The following is a 20,404-nucleotide window of genomic DNA, read 5'->3' as shown; positions in this document are numbered from 1 at the left end:
TCTGGGACTTCAAACCACTGCAGTACTGCCCAGATCAGCTTTCTTGGGACCTTGTCATATGCTTTCTCCAAGTCTAGGAAAGCCCAGTTTGACTCTCTCCTCTTCTCTAGTTTCTTTTCAAGTATCTGTCTCAATGCAAACATCGGGTCAGTTGTGCTGCATCCTGATCTGAATCCGAACTGTTCATCTCCCATCTTACATTCTACTGTTCTGCGTATCCGTTTATCAATCACCCTCTCCACAACTTTCATGCAATGTGGTAGGAGTTTGATGCCTCTGTACTGTCCACAGTTGTGGATGTCCCCTTTGTTCTTGTACACTGGCACGAGTATGCTTATTCTCCAGTCATCTGGAATACGCCTTTCTCTCCACACTGCAATTAGTACCCTCAGGAGCCATTTCTCCCCTAGCTCACCCAGCATCTTTATCATATCTGCTGTGACCTCATCAGAGCCTGCTGCTTTCCCTGACTTAATTTTCCTTAGTGCTGCTCTTACTTCTTCTAAGCTGGGCTCCTCTTCTACTCTCATTGTAGGCTGTTTCTGGGGCAGTACTGCTTCTGTGGGGTTTTCTTCATTCAGAAGCTGCTGGAAATACTCCTTCCAACTGCCTTTGATGTCCTCTGGGCTGGTAAGCAGGTTGTTGCTGGAATCCCTTATGAAGGGTGTCTGACTATCTTCTTTATCTTTGTCTTTGCCTTGCAACCTGGTATAGTTTCTTTGTGCCCCTTACTGAGTCACTTTCCAGAAGCTGATAGAGTGCCTCTGATGCCCTATTTTTTGATATTGCAACTTCTTTCTTAGTTTCTTTGTTAGCCAACCAGTAGTCCTTCCTAGCTTGGTCAGTCTTTTCAATCTCCCACTTCTTCCTGCACTCCTTTCTTTTGATTACTTCCTACACTTCTGCATTCCACCACCAGCTTTCCTTATGTACCTTATTTCCATACCTGGCTCGGCCACATATCTTTTCTGTAGTCCTAACACATGCTGTTTTTAGGTGCTGCCACTCTTCTTCAGCTCCACCTATTTCTTCCTCTTCTTGGGATGCTAGAGCCCTGAGTAATTCCTTGAACTGCTGTACTTTCTCTCCAGTCAACTTCCAGGTCTTTAGCCTGGTCTCTGCTGACCTTAGAGCCTTCTCTGACCACTGCTTGCAGCTGATTGTGGCAACTACTGGTTTATGCTGTGAGCCGACTGTTTCACTGGGGATGACTTTGCAATCATGGATTCTACCCCAGTGCCTTTTCCTTACTAGGAGGAAGTCTACCTGAGTTGCATGTTGGCTACTCTTGTATGTGATCTTGTGACTGTCTCTCTTTGTGAACCATGTGTTGGCTACTATCAAGCCATTTGCCAGACAGAAGTCTAGAATGGTGTCTCCTTCTTTATTCCTATTGCTCCACCCATGTGGACCCAGGCAGTCCTCATATCCTGTTCTGTCTGTCCGATATGTGCATTTAAGTCACCCATTATCAACACCAATTCATGTTGTCCTGCTTTATCTAGTAGGTCCTGCAACTGCTGTCTGAATGCACTCTTTTCCTCACTATCACAACCCTGCTGTGGGGCATAGGCTGAAATTATGAATACTGTCCTATCATTACATTGGAGTCTGATTGCCATGAGTCTGTCATTAATTCTGATGATATCCCTCACTGACTTCTGAAGCCTCTGTCTCACCACAATTCCTACACCATTTCTAGCCTGTCTACCACCTGAGTAGTAGAGTCTGGATCCCAAGCCAAGTGGCTTTGTTGCACTGCCCTTCCATCTCGTCTCTTGGATACATAGGATGTCCAGCCTCCTCTGTATCATCATGTCATCCACTTCTAAGCTGTGTCCTGTCAGTGAACCTACATTAAGTGTAGCAATTCTCAGTTCATGTTTGGCAGGTTGGTTGGTTTTATGTCCAGCTTTCACTCAACAGAGATATCCCAGGTAACCCAGGCTGGGCAACTAGACACCGGCCAGCCAGTAGCCTATTGACCCAGGGCTGCTGGGCTTTTATGGTGGGCACACACTGGCCAATAGGGGCACATATACCCCTCCCACCATTAGCATGGGTCCCTGGCGTGGGTCAGAGAGTAGGCCGGGTCCTCAACCCACTTATCACCGGTAACTACCCATGCCCATTTTTTGGCGACAGTCAACATGACCGTAGAGCCATATTTTACACTGTCGAGTGGCTAGCCCTGCCACGGCGTGCAGTTTGTGATCCGTGTTCTCCTATCTTGAGGATACTGCGCACCACAATAGATGCCCAAAGCGGTTGGTTTTTTTACAACTCTTCCCCCCATTGGGCACCATGTAGAGTCTGTGCTGCTGCCCACAGCTCCATTCATTGGTGAGTTCGAGATGGAAACACTCAGCATGTTTTTCGAACATGGGAGAAACCCCACGGAGACACAGAGAGAACATGCAAACTCCAAACAGGCATTAGTTGGAGGTCAGGATCGAACCTTGTGCATTGGAGGCGAAGACCTTAACCACTAAGCCATCTGGTCTCTGGGGTATAGACCCCAATGGTTAGGAAAAGACAGGAAATTAACTGTATGCTCTTATGGGGTAAATGTCTTATAGCTGTGCTTTCCTGCTGAGCTGTATTACATTTGGGCTCATCTGGTATTCTGCTACCCATATTTCATCTTTGCTTTTTCAGCCTGTACTATAGAGCACTGACTTCAGTCCCGTGACTTCATAGCCCCACATTCAGTTACTACAATGAGACAGTCTCATACAGATGTACCATAATTGTATTTGCCTTTTACAAAAGAAACTAAAACATATGCAGTATATTTTTGAATTAGAGAGTACAGTAATATGGTTAAATGTTTGTCAATGGTACTTGGATCAAAAAGCGAGCATGTGTTGTCATCCTGGGTTGACTTTGTTGACAGCCTTGTAAGATAAGCTTGGCACTTCTCACATGAACATTTATGTGTATGCCTTTTTTGACTGCTATGCTTTGACGGGACTGTCTTAGATTTCTTTGCTCTTCACAGCCAATTTTAAACTCCTTAAAAATCTTAAGCCAGGTTCTCTTGGTTCTTCTTAGCACTTTATCATCTCTCTTTTTCACTAAGTATGATCGTAGCTACCTTTGTTTCTGTAAAATGCCTGCTTCAGTTTGTTTCTCATGACAGCTTGCTGAATTCTCACTGTACTGCTTTCTTTAAATCAGGAGGAGTCCTGGTTTGTCTAAGATAACATTTCTCAGCTAATTCTGTTTTGGTCTAGTTTCAGAAGGCAGCAGTGAGGTAGAAGTAGGAATTCTGCTCTCTACCTATGTTTTCTCAACAGGAAGGTAGGTGACAGATTCAGCACCTTACAGTGAAATATTTATATATTCCACTAAAGAAGTATGAGATCCCTTTTACTGCTGTATGATTACTTCATCAGATACTTCCAGATGTGCAGCGTTCTTTCCACTTGCATGTTAGATTATGTATAGTAAGGAAGCAAAGTAATATACTGGGACATCCATTTCTCCTCAGAACTACTGAATGCAGTGCTAGCATACTTTTAGTTCTTGTCTGATATGACATTCTGAAATCCACTGTCTCTCAAATACAGCTTTCAAAGCACTTACTATAACTTGATTTGTAGTATCAGTTAATATCACAACTTTAAGAAACTTTCAACAGTAATCCATTCATACATATTAAGTATATATTTTTGTATACTTGAAAAGTTCTGCACCAGCCTTTGCCTGTAGGTTTCCTGGAATAAAATAAGATATCTCACCTTCTTGTAGTCTCTTAGTGATACATATTTTACATGTGTGGTGTTGAAGTATATGTTTTGTGTGCATTGACATTCCTGGCCAAAGTAACATGTGGCCTTTCTTTTGCACTTGACTATTCCTAAATGAGACTAGTATATTTTACCTAACATTCCCTCTCACCTGTTTTGGAACTATTTGTTTACTTTAAACAAATGTTGACTACAACTAATCTGTTCTGTGAATGAAAAGTAATGCCAAATTTATTTTGTGTTACTTTTCTGTTCTGACCAATCCCTTACAGCAATTTCTTTCAGCACTTTCATCTCGGGCTCATTCTCAGTATCTGCTTTTATAGAATGTGGCTAAAGTGAATAGTTATTCATCTGTAACACTCAGCTGCCCCTGATGTTGAATCAGTTTCAGCCCTGACCCACTTAGTCCCTCCTAAAATGAGTAACTTTTTCTTTTCTGACCAACCCCTGACATCAGTTTCTTTCAGCACGTTCTTCTCAAGATCATTCTCAATATCTTGCTGAAACTCGTTGAGCTTCATTTCTGTCATGGGTAATTTATATATAACCAAACGAACCTCCAGTTCTTCCCTAGGCAGATCATCTTTGTGCTCCCATAATTACATATGACTCAGCATGTCTTCTGAATGCATGCAACCTCTGAAATTATAACTCTAAAGTCATATTTCTACAAGCATAAAAACACTGTTTTCCATTTGTAATGGTTTCTTACATTATGTAATGGCTTATGGTAATTTTCAATTTTAGTCTGTTTTACATAAATATACTGACAAAATTATCACATCCAAACTGTTTTAAAATTATTTCCTTTTCAATTTAAATGCATCTTTCTTGATAATCAGTAAATGATGTTAATCCCTATGCATCTGGTTTCTCTTCTTGCAAAACCACTGCACCACTACCATTTTGAGTAGCATCAACCCGCAATGTAATTGGTTTATTCACATCAAAATCCTTAAACATAGGTGCTTTGGTGTGTGTCTGAGCAAATTGTAACTCCTTTTTTTGTTCCTCACTCCAGTATCATGTCACATCTTGTTCTAATAATTTCCTTAGTGGTTCACTTCCTTTGGACATATTTTGAATGAACATTGAAAAGCATTGCTGTTTGCTTAGAAATATCATGTGCACTCATTTATTCTCTGATGGTAAGAAGTCTACCCAGGCTCATTGCGTTTCATTATTTGGGTTCAAGCCTGCTGAAGGTAAATCATAATCCATACAACTCTGTGATTCCGGTTTTCCACATTTCTTCAGCTTGAGGGTAAACTGTTCATTAAGTGAATCAGTCAGTTGTCATATTCTTCTGCTGTCACACCCTAATGTTAATACACTTATACATTCCAGTCTTATGTGTAGCAGGCCTCCAAAACACTTGGAAGTACTGGTGCAATTTCAAATGGAAGTCTATGTAACCTGTATAGCATATGAAATGTGTTTAGTTTGATATGCCAAAACCTCAATTAGCATTAAATAAAAAAATATTTGCATTTGATGTGATAGTAACAGTGTTACTTTTAGGGCCAGGAGGATAATGTTGTGTCTTGTAAAACTATACATATGCAGATCTTGTCAAGTTTAATCATATGACTATAATACTGTTAAGCCAGGGTTCAGTCCGTTTCTAAGTCATGCCCTTAATCTCCATTCTCTTCAGCTGTTTTTCAGTTTTATCTCCAACTGTTACTGGAATTTTCCTTCCTACATGCACCTCTGTTAATGTGTCAAGATCTTTTTTTTTTTTTTAAAGAAACCTCTTTATTTAATCATCACTTATGACATAGGCAATTATCCATTATATAAATGAAAACAAACCATATTGACATATTTCCAGTTGAAAACATTATACACCTTTTTATAATCTGTACAGCCATTGTCAGTCAATCATTACATAGCTCATTCAATTCCTGTTTTCCCTTAAACCTCATTCCTCCTCCAAAACATTATTATGCATGTATTGTTCCCACAATTCCCATTTTTATATGTAATTTGCTCCTACTTTTTTAAGGATCCCACTTCTAATTCTTTTGTCTCTGTTACTATATTCACTACTACTAGTACAGTTGGTTTAGACTTTGATTTCCATTTTCTAGTAATTATTTTTTTTGGCAGCCACCAGGATTAAATTCAACAAGGATTCAATATGCCTAGGTAATTTCAATTCTGTAGCACAACTCAAAAATTCACTTCCATTGTCAAAAAACAGTTGCTTAACAGCAGTCTTTCTAATCTCATGCATATTACTGATGTAGTCCCTTATTTTCTCTTTAGCACTGTGCAGTTGTGCCTCTTCTTATGTGAGATTCCTTCTGTTCTGCAATATTTTAACCTTTGTCAGACCCTGTAAGGAATTCTTGTTGCTTCTTAACCATATATCCTTTTATTTTACTTCCACCTTATTTTAAACTCCACTTTTATTTTAACCCACTCTGTAGCAGTATTTTCTGAAGAAATTTCTGTCTTTCCTAACAACTTCTGAATATTTTCACTTACACATTCCTAAATTCCCCTCTGTTTAGCAGATAGGAGAGAAGTGCCAGTATCTCATTTTTATTTCATTACCCTTTATTTTTGTTATTAGTACATGATCTTGAAATAGTTACTGGCTGTGTATCAAAACGTTCAATTAAATGCACATGTTCTTGTGAAGTATAATTTGTCTAGCCTAACCCAATGTTTGTACCTTGGGGAATAATGTAAATGGTCTCCAAACACCTGATATTGAATTCATGCCTTCTAGATCAAAGATTTTCATGAGGCCCCCAGATACACCCTCACTGTTGCAGATCAAATTCTAGTCCCCACCTATAAGTAATATTCCCTGCTGAAAGATGAGTATTCCTCCCAGACTTTTCTTAAGCTCTATTGTAGCAGTTTTAGTTGGAATATAAATACATGCCCACATAATCCTCATCCCTTATCACTAGCCCCTTAGTACTACAAATTTACCTTTATTATCTTTTTTCCCCCTCTTCTATCACTATTGGAGTTCCTCTCACAATGTATATAAGTACTCCCATAGTACTACAAATATACCATTATTATTTTCCCCCTTATAACACTATTGGAGCTCTCCTCGCAATTAATTCCCTTTTTCTTTGTCCAAGATATTCCACTGATTATCCATCCTGAAATCTCCTTCTTTATCAGATTCACATGGCCAGTTCCTTCCAAATGTGTCTCCTGCAGCATAGCTATTTGTACTCTGCATTTTTTAATATACTTCACTGCTCTTTCTTTTTTGTATATATATCCGTGAGACCGTTCACATTTAAAGATAATATGGCAAGTATTGTCATTATGATAAGAAGTTTTTATTCTCACCTGTTACGTATAACAGCTTTTTTTTAAAACATTGAGTTTCATAATTTGTGTTACATGCATATACTAATGTTTGACAGCTTGAACTTTTTATACAGATGTTTTTTTCTCATATCCATTTGAACCTATGTCACATCTTGCAAGACTTTTTGTTTTAATGAAAACCCACAAACTACCCCAGAATACCCCCATAACCTGTTAACTTAATACAAACGGGCAAAACTATGTACATATTCAAATGACGTTTAACCCTCCTAATAGGACCAATTGAGCCAGATTGACAACCACACTCACAGACTTTAACTGACCTATAATGAAGGTTATCCATGCTAAGGCACATGGTACAGCCTGTGTTTCTACTTAACACTAAGTGCTGTTTGTTTTGTCTTATCTTTATTCCTCTTCCAGATGTAGAAATCAACTTGAATACTTTCAGAAAACATTAGCTCCTAGCCATTGAAATAAAGTATTCTGTTTTTATTGCCCTTATCAGTTTGTCACCATAGAAACATGAAGACCAGATACACAGTTGGCTTTCACTACAAGCTTCTCGTGTTGCACTGTGAACATATATTTGCTAGAAGAAAACTTTTATTTACTTTCAGTGTTTTTTTATTTACTTGCTTCCCCTTAAAACTTATTAGATCAAGCCAAGAGCCGTAATCCAGTCATTCCCCCATGCAAAAGTAAGAAAAAGCAGTTAAGTTTTACTTGTATCAAGCTCTCTTGTCCATTTTTCACATCACAATGCCTATGTTTCTTAAAACTGAATAAGAAAGAAAGAAGGAAAAATGGGCACCTGTTTACCTAATTATCCCTATTGGACACAAAAATAACTGAAAAGGCTTTACTTTGTAGCATGCAGTGTATGTCATGTTTTATAAAAATACTGTTATGAACAAAAATTGTTTTTACTTATTTACCTCTTTCCTTCATCTTCCCTTTTCTTAAATGATCTTCCAAATATTAATGACATGACATTGGGCATATGCTTTGGAGTCCCCTACATGCTTAAAGTGAAAAAAGACCAGTATTTTATGGTTTTCTTGTTCCTCCATATTTCACAAATGTAATTGATGCTTTGTACTACCACGTTTACTAATTTCTGAGTTGCTAATTTTATTACTGTTGATCTCTATCTCTGAAATCCAGTGTGTGGTTCATTTCCAGTGTACCCCTGGTTGTCTAATCAACTCCTGTGCTTTTTTCTGTCTCTCAAACATTTTCCTTTGGAACATTGGAAAAGGTTTCACTGGCATAGTCTCTATTTGACCTTTATTCCCTTCTGTCTGATAGCTCACTTTATGTTGGACAAACTTTTGTATTTCCTCCTTCTCATGTTCTGCATCACAAAATTACTTTGACCTTCCAGGAAAAATATTCAGAAGATAGCTGGATACAGCAGCTTGAATTTCACACCTGCTTCTCAGCATTCCCTGATTGTTTGAATAAAGTTACTGGTCTTCTGCCAGGTGTACAGTGAGTAATAATTTTCCATAAACACTCTACTGCCTCCAACTTATGGTATTTTTTCCTTCTGTCATAATTTTGTCAGAAATAACTCTTTATGCTCATCGGTTTACATCTAAAGGCCTTGGCTGCTTTCTTGTGGCCAGGTTTGGGGCATACACACGATATGCCCTTTCAGTTAACAACTGTTGTGGAATACCAGTTTGGTTTGTGACACCCGTGCACTGCTCCAGTAATCAAGGAGCCTCAATCCTCACCACTAGCACCAGTGAGGGGCATGCAGATTAGGAGGATAACAACTACACACACAGTAAAGTACAGTTTCCCTTAAGAGCACAAATAGATCACAGTCAGTCTGAGGCTGGTGTCTCCCTTTCACTCCAGATCCCCAATAACTCCCCACTGGCACAGCTGTAGGGTTCAGATCTCAGCCTAATGATCAAGCTAAAACCTCCAGCACCCTCTCTGTCCAACCAGTGCTTCGTGTCCCTACCCAAGTAGCTGAGACACACACACACTTTAAGATTTGATTTGTATGCACACACACACTCCTGGGGAAGGCTGGCACAGGTTTTCTAGCTGTGCCCCTTTCTGCCCAGACTATAAGGTAGTTCCGACTACCACCAACCAGTAATATCAGCTACTATAAGGCCCTTCCCAAAGGGTGACCAATTTCACTGTGTAATATTACTGTTTTCCAGATAGTGTGACTGAGCAACAATACTATTGGAGTGGCTTGGACAGTATCACCAAATGCATGCAATGTACTCTAAGAGCTTAAATTATCTCTACACAAAATGGCCACAGTAGAAAGGTTTAAAATATTTAATAATAAATAAATAAAAAAACACAAGACAATACTTATTACTTCAGCACAATGACAGAGTTCAGAGATCACAGGAAACTTTAAAACAATATTGCAGGATAGTCTGACATAAATATCGAAAAACAGCTAGACTAATCTGGCCAAATTCCTATCTAACTCTAAGAGAAATACTAAAGTCTAAGATCCTAGTTACAGAGCAAAGCAAGTGCTATTCAGCTGATGTCAGCTTCAGGCAAAATCCAAAATGCTCTATCTTTCTGTCTGAGATAGCCTTGAATTGATGTACAAATTACTGCTGAATCATTTCACATTACATCATTTTTGACACCTCTGCTGAAGTTTCCCAGGATCAAAGAACCAAAATGTAACATTTGTTTGTAATCTTGCACCTGCCAAGAAACCACAGCAATAAAGGACACTTTACATATAAAACCTAGTAATTAACTCTTGTCCTAAGATAATAAAAAGAATGTCTTAGTCAGGACATCCTGTCTCCAAGCTTGAGATCAGTCACAAAATGCTTCAATTGTCAGCTTTCTTCCAGCAGGGTGCACTGTGGTTACATTTTTGAAGCTCAAAACATATAACACAGTTTTCTTACATTTAGTTTTCTTGCATTTGTAAAAACACATCTGTGGATCGTATTAATATTTACAATGACATAGAATTATTTACAAAGTTCTATCTAGCTAGGCTGGCAGCCTTCACACAGTTGCTTGTTTATGGTTTCATAAATAATTTAATTGAGTCTGTTCCTTCATTTCTCTGGTACCACAGAAGGTTTTAGGTTTTCCCTGCATGTTCTGCCCTCTAATTCTACCATTTTTTGAAACATCCCTTCTTCAGCAGTCTCATACTCAGGCAGTGTTTCCTTCATTTCAGTATCTGATTTTTGCAGTTTTATTAGCTCATCTAAATATTTGTTTAAAGTTTCTTCAATTTTTCCAGCCTTTTGTTATTTAAGTTGATGTACTCATTTAATTTTTATTTTATTTTAATCAGCTTTGAGCGCATTTGACATATTATTTTTCTCTAGAGTACTGGAAGTCATGTCTTGCACCAAAGCTGGAGCTTGAACTGCTTTTTGCTGAGCAGCTGCAGGATTTTTCCCAGGCAGTGTATTCTCTTCACCTTTTCTGATTTTATTTATTTATTTATTTATTTTTATTTATTGACATTTGTTAACTGGGTTGGTCCAACTGGTCCTCAGGTTTTCTTAATTTCTTCTTTGCTAGCATCTAGGCAGTGCACTTACTAGCCAGTAACGGAACTTTTCCCAAAAAGACAAATTTGCTGACTTTCTTTTCTGGGTTTCTGTTTTTACACTGGGGAGCTGAAATTAAACTGTTAGTTGGTGTGCAGCCATCTTGGAAGTCATTAATGTATCGAGATCTAACTGAATATTGCATTCTGCTTGCAAACAGCCAAGACCATTATATACCTTGCCATATTTGTTAAACAATGCATCACTGTTGTACATGCTCATTGTAAATTATTTCACTATACCAAATTTCTGGCAAGTCAAATGACCCATATGGGAGTATCTTTTCTTCCAGTTGTCTAGAAATGAATCTTATATTTCTTAATATTAAATCCACAAGTAAGCAATTTTTGATCTAACTGTGATACTTGATGGCCTGAATAAGCATGTGGTTTGAACTGGGAGAGTTCTTTCAACCTAAGCATGTTTGAGTTGACGTGCTGTACTCTGTCACAGTGTCAAGTTTAAACACCACACTTTGACTATTTATGTTGAGTTTCTGAGTCCAGATGACTGGCTGACCTCTCTTGCTTCATCACCTTGTTGCTCACCAGTCACCGTTTCCATTCTTAGTGTATCAACAACCAAACCATTTTCATGCCTCTCTTCCTCTACGTACATTCTTTAAATTGTTCCTTTCATTTTGCACACTTCAGCAAAATTATTTCTTTTGCCATAATCTTTGTGCAATTGTCCCAGAGCAGTGCATTTCCTTTTATAGTTGTTATAACTACACCTCTTGCAGCACATATTAGAAATGTCCTTTTCTTGCTTCTTCTGGCTAATTTTTCTTCTGTTTTTTTTTTTTTTTTTTGCCACATCTTTTTCATGTGGAATTTTGTATGCTTCTAACTTTTCTGTTAACTATTTTACTTAATTTGAAATATTTTCGTACATCTTTTGCTTTGTTCAGCATTAATTCTGCTTTTTTAACAATCAGCCTCATTTAATCATTTTGTATACTACACACAGTTCTGCATAATACTTATTTACTGTCAAAGCCTGCACATATCTGTGTTCGTGCAACTTGCCAAACTCAGCCCTCTGGCTTTGTTCTTTATTTCAGTAACATAAACATAAATACTTTGCATGAGATTTTGTGCCACCATGAAGGACACATGGCAGATATGCAACAGCTTTTTCCTCAGTTCACAGTAATTCTGAAAATTCATTTATTCACAGCTGTACCATCCCTCTATGTCCCATCCAAGTTTTTTTATGGAAGATGCGGAGAAACATGGCGTATTTACCCTCTCAAGATGTTTGCCATTTCACTCACTGTTAGAAACAAGCCAAACATCTGAATTTTCGTTTTCCTGCTTTTGAACAAATTGCCTTGTAGAAACCTCTCTGGCAGTGGGCGCATAGGGTTAAGGATGTGTGCTGTAGTTCCTGTGGTACAGGGTTTGATTCTCTTAGCCCTCATTAGTCTATTTTATGTCATTGAGCAAGTCCCTTAATCAGACGGAGCTTTCGGGCAACTGGAAATTTGGTCTAGGCTCCACAGTACTCCCCTGGACTGCAAGCCTAGTAATTATATATGAACCTATGAAAGAGATTTCATGAAGGCTATAGCTGTAAATCTCAAATAAACGTGTTCTGCATCATTTGTGATCACACTGGTTCATTTCTGACACCCTGTAATATTTGAGTTGTAAAAGAAAAATGAAATAGACACAAGTGTTGTGCTGCCTGCTCTTTGATTTTATTTCTCAGACTATGCAATAGTACAGCAAAACCAAACCACATGAGTTAGCATCCTGGGATTCCTATACCTTAAGGCACCAGTCTTTTGTATTAACAAGCTATATATTGCATTCTGTTGTAGATAAGTATTACCTAATTAATGTAGTCCATAGCCCACAGGAGCTATCAGCTGTCATATGGCTTAGTGAAAATGCCCAGAATTGACACATGGGACGCTTACATAAAAACAGATTACTCTGCCCTCATTTGTAAGTTGATCCAATCATACTCCTTGTAAGTCATAAAATTCTAACTCACTTTTTCTGTACCCCCTTCATTGGATCTCTTGTTGATTAGGCTCCACAAATCTTTAAAGCCTGTCGGTCTGTATGCTTGCACCCTGAAGTACAGATACTACCAACAAGTGTATTACACAAGCTGTGAGGACCCCAAAACCAAACCCATTTATGACAGCTGCCAAATAGTTAAAATTTGTGGTGCTACTATAAAGCACTTAAATGAGCTGATGAGAAGTGGACAAAAGGCATAGTGTCATGTGAGACTCGCAGCATACGGGGATCACATGTATTGTAAATGTCACAGTGTAAGACTGTTTGTCTTACATTTGTGCATGTTAACTGCTGTCCTTTGCATTTGACAGGCAAGTTATCAGTACAGCATGTTTATCTCTAAAAGCAGAAGTCCTTTCCCATATGATTTTTGTTTTTATTTTTTTAAGATTGTTTGAGTTGAAATCCCAGTAGCCATTGGGAATTTTTAGTGCATTACTAGAAAATGGAAGTCAGAATCTAAACCAACTGTAACTGAAGTACTGAATACTGTAAAGAAGAGAATGGAGTTTGTGGGAACAATACACATAGAATAATAGAGTTGATGAGGAGGAATGAAATATAAGGAAAGGCAGGAATTTAGGTAACATTGGAACAACTGAAAATTATTAAAATCTTTAACACCACAAACTGCAGTTGTTTTCCAAGCCCAATAAGGCGACCTCGATAGCGAATTACATACAGAATACAGACAGTTTATTTAATTTGTTCACAAGTATCCACACAAAACAGACTTAGCACTTTCATTTCTTACCACGGAAACATCATCAGAGTCAATGTCTAAGTTCCCGCCTTTACTTAAATAGACCCAACACCTAAATACCTTAATTAATTAATTATGACTTCATATTAAAAGATGCAACCTAAAACCATAATACTTCTATGAAAAGTATTATGGTTTTACGTTGTTGTATCTTTTAATATGAAGTCATAATTAATTAATTAAGTTATTTAGGTGTTGGGTCTATTTAAGTAAAGGCAGGAACTTAGACATTGACTCTGATGATGTTTCCGTGGTAGGAAATGAAAGCGCCAAGTCTGTTTTGTTTGTCTGGATACTTGTGAACAAATTAAATAAACTGTCTGTATTCTCTACGTAATTCGCTATTGAGGTCGCCTTATTGGGCTTGGAAAACAACTGAAGTTTGTGGTGTTATTGTTTTTTTTTTTTTTCTTCAGTCGTTCCATTTTGTATTATTAAAATCTTTACTTATATGAAAACAGAGTGCGCTAGCATGGTTTGTTTTCATTTCTATTACAGTGTAGGTACCAATGTCACATTTTAAAATATTAATTTATAGTAAGGATGTTTAAAAAAATGTCTGTGACTTTCTTTAAAAAGCAGAAATTTCAGAAAACACGAGACAACCGAATAAAGTCTGGTGGCCTAGACAGTGCATAAAGGAAGTATTATTTGCAGACCCAGCAGTCAATGATTAGAACAGACTTTTGGACGCGTGTTGTCAGGAATTCGAGTCAAGCATAGGGACACTTCTTATGAGATGAGGGAAGACTATCTTGTTAATTGAGTCCTTACTTAGATGCAGCCTCACTAATTAGGTCAGATATTATTATTATTATTATAGCGGTGGTGCAGCGGTAGCGTTGTTGCCTCACAGCAAGAGGTTCTCCCGTTCGATTCTCGGCTTGGGTTGGGAGTGCCTTCTGTGTGGAGTCGAAAGACATGCGTTGAATGGGCGTGCCTTCGTTGAAGGTTGGGCGTCGAGCTGGCAACTCAACACCATAAAAAACAACTGCCAATCATTAGCGGACCGCAGTTCCACTGTGGCGACCCCTAACTGGGAAAAGCCGAAAGACAAACAACAACAACATTATTATTATTATTGTCATCATCATCATCATCATCATCATTTACTGTCAAGGCCTGTGTGTTTCTGTGTTCATGTTGCTTTTAGATTTCCATATAATGTATAGGCTATTTTTCCAAGTTTCATTTTTTGTAATCGTAGAGTCAATGATTTACTTATATTTTTGAGATCTTTCAGACCATATCATCAGATGCAGAGGAAGCCAGACAGCTTTTGTGATGACACACTGAGATTTGTGTAATCCTATCTGTTTCATAAAGTAGTAGTTACAGTTAGTGGTTCTTCACATACCTCGCGCTGCATGTTGTCAGTATAAACCGTCATAAGTACAGTCCTCAGCATATCTGGGGAACATTATATAAATGTAAAGGGAAAAGAAAATGGCCTTCATTTTAAATTGGGTGCCATGAAAGCAACTCTAGGAAAGTTAGCTAACTGCAACTACTATTTTAATAAACAGATGGGATTACACAAATCTCAGTGGGTCATCACAAAAGCTGGCTGGCTTCCTCTGCATCTGATGATATAGTCTGACAGATCTCAAAAATATAAGTAAAACATTTAAGATGCGATTACAGAAAAATTAAACTTGGAAAAATAGCCTATACATTATATGGAAATCTAAAAGCAACGTAAACACAGAAATATGCAGGCTATGACAGTAATGCAGAGCAAAGTAGTGTAAGAAATCTGCTCCAGACTGGAACAGATCTCTTGCACTACTGTGCTTTGCATTACTGTTGGTGAGTTGACAGCGAGTCATGAACTTATTGCATATGCAGTTTGGTATAAGGAGCTTACACAGCTTTGCACTATTCAACGATTTATTTTTGGTGCAAGTGGAAAACAAATGAACACTCCATTATTCTGTACAGCAACTATTCCTGATTCTTAAAATGAAGCCATCTGCATGTGTATTTATACTTGACAGCCAAGTGGTGTGACACAAGTGGGTAAGGGCCTCCTGTCATTCTTTTTCTGTGGCTTGGATTGTTTCATTGGTTGGTAGTTTTGCAGGAAGGGGCTAATTTAGCCCCAGGATACTTTCCTTGCACATGCTTCCAAAAACTTCTGCAGTAGCCCTAACAATATTTTATATAGCATCGAGCTATGCAAGATATGCAGCACAATGTCAGATGGTATGCATAATGCTGTCGGTCTTGGAATCTCTTTCGTTTTGCCAAGTAACTCAAAAAACATCTGCACTGCAGTTCATTGGCATCTGTGCAGTAAAACAGGTCTTCTTTTATGACACACAGTGCAATAGTTGTGTGAGATTTGGAGTTTTTAGTATTTATGGTGCGCTGACATAAAGGCATAGTGGATTTCTCATTCTTAACATAACTTTATACTGTTCATGACTCCCATAATAAATTCCCCTCAAAAATGATCTTCTTCAGCATGCCCGTAGACATGAATTTCCCTTAGGTTATTTGCCAGTCTTGACTAAAGATGAGACATAATTGTGCTGCTAGTGGAGTAGATCGCTGTAGCTTCATTGTTGTTCAAAACCCAGATTTTTATAATGCATGTCCTTTTCTTTTTAGCTCTTTTGATGAAACAGAGTCTGAAGAGTCAAGGTAATGTAAAACAAAATAGTTATTTACTGCATGATTATCATGTATTGTGGTGTGTTTTATACCTGTAGAAGTGCAAATACTATTTTTCTTAATAATAATATTAATATTAATAAATGTTTGCTGCTTCATATGAAAAGTACCTGCTCGACACAAATTTGTACATCAAAATTATAGAGGAAATGATTGATAATGAACTTGCTGATGTTGACTTCAAAGCCAGAAATATAAGTTGTATATACTTCAAAGTGGATTACTTTGTGTATTATGGTGCACTCAGTCATAAAGAATTTTTAGACTCCTATAAAAAAGTGTCTTAGCTACAAAAGAAACAATGAAAAAAAGCAAAGCTAATGTCATGGCTGTCCCCCAGGCTTCAAGCCAGTGCACCTTTTCAACATCAGTAAACAAAATGATGTGCAGAAATATTGGTTTGTAAAAATACAGGTGACAGTTAAGTCCAGTTATTTCATTCTCTTTCTGTTTATGACTGCAATTTCTAAGCTCTTGCTTGTCTGGCATCTAGTATATAAGGTTGTGTATTTAAAGTGATTCACTTGCATGTGAATTTCACAAATTTGTTGTGCATTTTTTCTCAAGTATTGCTGAATGTACTCTGCAAAAACTAAGGTTTGAAAACTTAGATACTCTTGTTACATTAGTTTTCCTGTGGCAGTCCTATACTAGTGAACTTCTCACTATACACACATTCATGATACTATACAGTATGAATGTGTGTGAGCAATACAGATCAATCTGTTCTGAGAAAGCAACCATACAGCCTTAATATATAAGGCCAGGTGCATGCAGTGGGAACTCGGTATCCTTTGATTGTGGTATACATTTAAGTATTTTGATCTGACTCTTGCTGCTTACAATTTCCTTCTCGAGTATTGCTTATCTAAATTGTTAAAGGAAGTGTAGAGCATATGTACTGTATGGTGATGTTGACTGAAAAGCTATGTGAGATGTCATTTGTACCTTAATAAATGTTCTTTGCCTTTAGGTAGACTAACACGTCCTACTCCTTTGATTATTGTGTTCACATACAAGGGTCTCCCATCACTGACTTCAGATGCCCTGTACATCCAGTTGTTCAGGATCACCTCAGTTGGTGCACACCCCAGATGCATGCTTTTATTGGATGAGTCTCCTCTATCCAGACAGGAAGACCTATTGACCATAAGGTTTTAGATACCTCATGAACATACAGAGGAGCAGATGTGTAGGGGTTGTCATACTGCAACTGGCTGTTAGATTTGAAGGTTGCTGCCTGACCTGTGAGGTTATGTAGGCATCACCAAGCATGTGGTGGGAGCATTGCAAAGGGAGCACTCTGCCTCCACAGTGACAAAAATGCCTGCTCCCACTATCCAGATGCTCCTGGTGATATCTTCACCAGGAGTAGACCTCAGGCATGCACCCAACAAATCCCTCTTCCCCCTAACAGAAAGGGGGGGCAGGTTTTGCGTTGACATTTTTCTCTCCCCACTGATTTTCAGTAGTCTGCTAGACAGGGAATGGTAACATGTAAGGGATCCGTGGTCAAAAATTGCAAAAATAGATAAGTCCAGTTTCATAAATGTTATTACTAATGTTTGTAACCACTGAGTCCCAAATGAGTAGAATCCACTTGCATTGGAGACTCCGTGAAAAAATAACACTGGACAATGAAAACATATATACAAATGTAGAATTTCAGGCAACAAGACAGTGAGAGAAGAATGATGCAGTTATATAAAGACTTCAAAGAAATGATGTAGGTTTAATCAAAACAGTTTAAGATAGGAGTAATAGGGATGTAGCCAGGAAATTACATACTGTAAGCAAAGCAGCCATAATGCACTTCCCTGTAACAAAATGCATGACTAAGGAAAGAAATTCAGTCATTTTTTTCTTTAAAGGAAGAAATGAATTATGTCTTGAGTCTCCCGATGAAAGATGCAGGTCATGTGACAGCATTGAAGAAGATTGCACATATTCTCTATGAGCACTGGCTTTTTAATACTACACAAGTCTTTGTGCACATATCACAGGGTGGATTTTGGTTACAGCGTTGCTTTGCAACTAAACTGTGAATGACACTTGGCAGACTTGGTTTATAATGCAGTACTGTGACAAACCTCTGTACCATATCATGGTCGACAGTCCCACTTAGGTTCATTTGCACCAATGCTGGTGTATCAGTACCACTCTGTGCCACAGGGGTACATTCAACACAAGTGCCAATATGTAGTGCATCATGACAGGTCTGTGTTGAATGTACCCCTGTGGCACAGAGTGGTACTGATATGCTGCACTACATATTGGCACTTGTGTGACAGCCAGGCGCACCAAGGTCTATTCATTTAAGCTTCCCAACATCATTTCTCGCACTCCTTTACTTCTCTCTATCGTACTGAGCTTCTCTGACTACTACCATCTTCATTTTTCTCATTTACTCCTACACTTGAGCTACTTTTTTTTTCTTTTTTTATTGTCCCACCCTTCTTACATTCAACAATTAACTCTTCTTATCCCCCATCCTACTTTAACTCTGCTAAGATTTCATGTAAAACTGTAATGTCAACCGTGTGTTATTTCACATTGTAACAAATCTAACAGGAATGTGCACCAATGGATTTTTCTTATTTTAATTGACGTGTGTGTGTGTGTGTGTGTGTGTGTGTGTGTGTGTGTGTGTGTGTGTGTGTGTGTGTGTGTGTGTGTGTGTGTAATTTTACCCTTTGCTTTTCTGACTGTATTTTCACTGCAATCATGGATTTTTTGTCATGTTATGTAATACCATCGTTCTTCAATAGTATTACACAAATGTAAATGCATTGTCTTCATATTATATTGTTGTTCATGGAGCTTTTCTCCCCTGGACTCTGTTGAAAACGGGCTCTTCTTGGCCCGATGGACTATCACAGTAAACAAACTGTAAAATAAATAAAAATTCAGATGACCTTTTATCTTCTCTTACTCTTCAGGGTTTTCCTCCATCCTTTCAGTACTCACAAAGTAGCCAGGCCTCCAGTAGTATGACTGTGAGGGAACTAATGTATTTAAGTGAAGGTCTGAAGGCGACTAGGCCCCCAGAAGCTATAGACTTCTAGATGTTCTAAGGTGCAGTTTAGAGGTTTTTCCAGCCTTTTCATTCATTGATGGCATGAACAAAATTTAAGACTTCTTTAAAGGAGGGAGTCAATTGTGTCCAAGGTGTAATTCTCAGAGCTGACCAAAATAGTTGTTCCCAATAAACTGAGAGAGCAAATGCTTGTGAGAACACACAAATCATATGTGTGGGTACTGCCTGCCTCCTTACCCTTGTGTTAAAACACTTTGTCTTCCTTTTCAGCTTTTTCCTGTTTATTTTCTGCAGCTTTTCAACAGACTCTAAAGGTCTAAGGCGTAATGCTCAAAGCTGACAAAATAGTAGAGTGTAAATCATACCTTGGAGTGCTGCCACCCTATCCCCCCCCCCAGAAAAAAGTCTGTCTCTGACAAACACACACACACTATCCTTACTTTAGGCAAATGGAATGTTGCATGAATCAGAAGAGCACTTGAATTAAATCAACACAGATAACAGGGAAGGCATGCAGACTTCACACAGACATAACCACAGTAATAAAGACTTAGAGAGCCAATAACTGTGAGATGGCTGCACCACTTGTGTTACTGTGGAGATGATCATCTGCTTTCACAAACATCCTGCTCAAACTCCCAAAGTTAGACACTTGTTATGTACACTGCTAATGCTGACTGTGATGAAAAGTGGAAGAAATTATGGTCATTTTGTTACTTTTTAATATACTGCAACCCAGCCTCATATGTTCATGTACACACACACACACACACGTATGGGCACATGTACCATAGCAATGATTGTTTTACATAGATTTCAGCAGATACAGTACATTATATGACAGAATGCCAGATCAGTGACTGTTTAACAATGATCAGACATCAGCAGATATAAGTCACGTTTATCCACAGATGTCCTCTGCACCCATCAGTTATAGCCACTTGGAATGTGTACACCTCAGATGTCTGATTGTGATAAAAATGGCTATGGAAAAGTATTCCAATATTCCAACTTCTCTTGCATAAATGCACATTAGCCCTGCAAAGCCAGGTTAATGTTGTTTCTTTCGGCTTTTCTTGGTTAGGGGTCGCCACAGCGGAATGCCAGTCCGCTAATGATTGGCAGAATATTTTCATGTGCCAAGTTGCCAGCCCTGACGCACAACCTTCAACGAAGGTACGCCCATTCAAGCATGTCTCCACGCAGAAGACGCTCTAGCTGAGAATCGAACTGGACAGCGTCTTACTGTGAGGCGACAA

General features: G+C 38.3%; 1 protein-coding gene across 2 annotated transcripts in view; it reads left to right on the top strand.

The window, feature by feature from the left end:
* Window positions 1-20,404, top strand: part of SNX24 (sorting nexin 24) — a 1,571,570-nt gene that overhangs the window by 1,397,957 nt on the left and 153,209 nt on the right. For both annotated transcript variants that reach the window (XM_044060756.1, XM_044060757.1), the window contains one exon: window positions 16,046-16,078. In XM_044060756.1, the coding sequence (XP_043916691.1) occupies window positions 16,046-16,078 (33 nt within the window). The remainder of the gene's footprint in view (window positions 1-16,045; window positions 16,079-20,404) is intronic.

Source organism: Protopterus annectens, chromosome 2.part0 (assembly GCF_019279795.1).
Source record: "Protopterus annectens isolate FY-2018-M chromosome 2.part0, PAN1.0, whole genome shotgun sequence".
Taxonomy (NCBI): domain Eukaryota; kingdom Metazoa; phylum Chordata; order Ceratodontiformes; family Protopteridae; genus Protopterus; species Protopterus annectens.
Note: the sequence above shows the minus strand (reverse complement) of the source record. Positions and strands in the feature narration are given on the sequence as shown.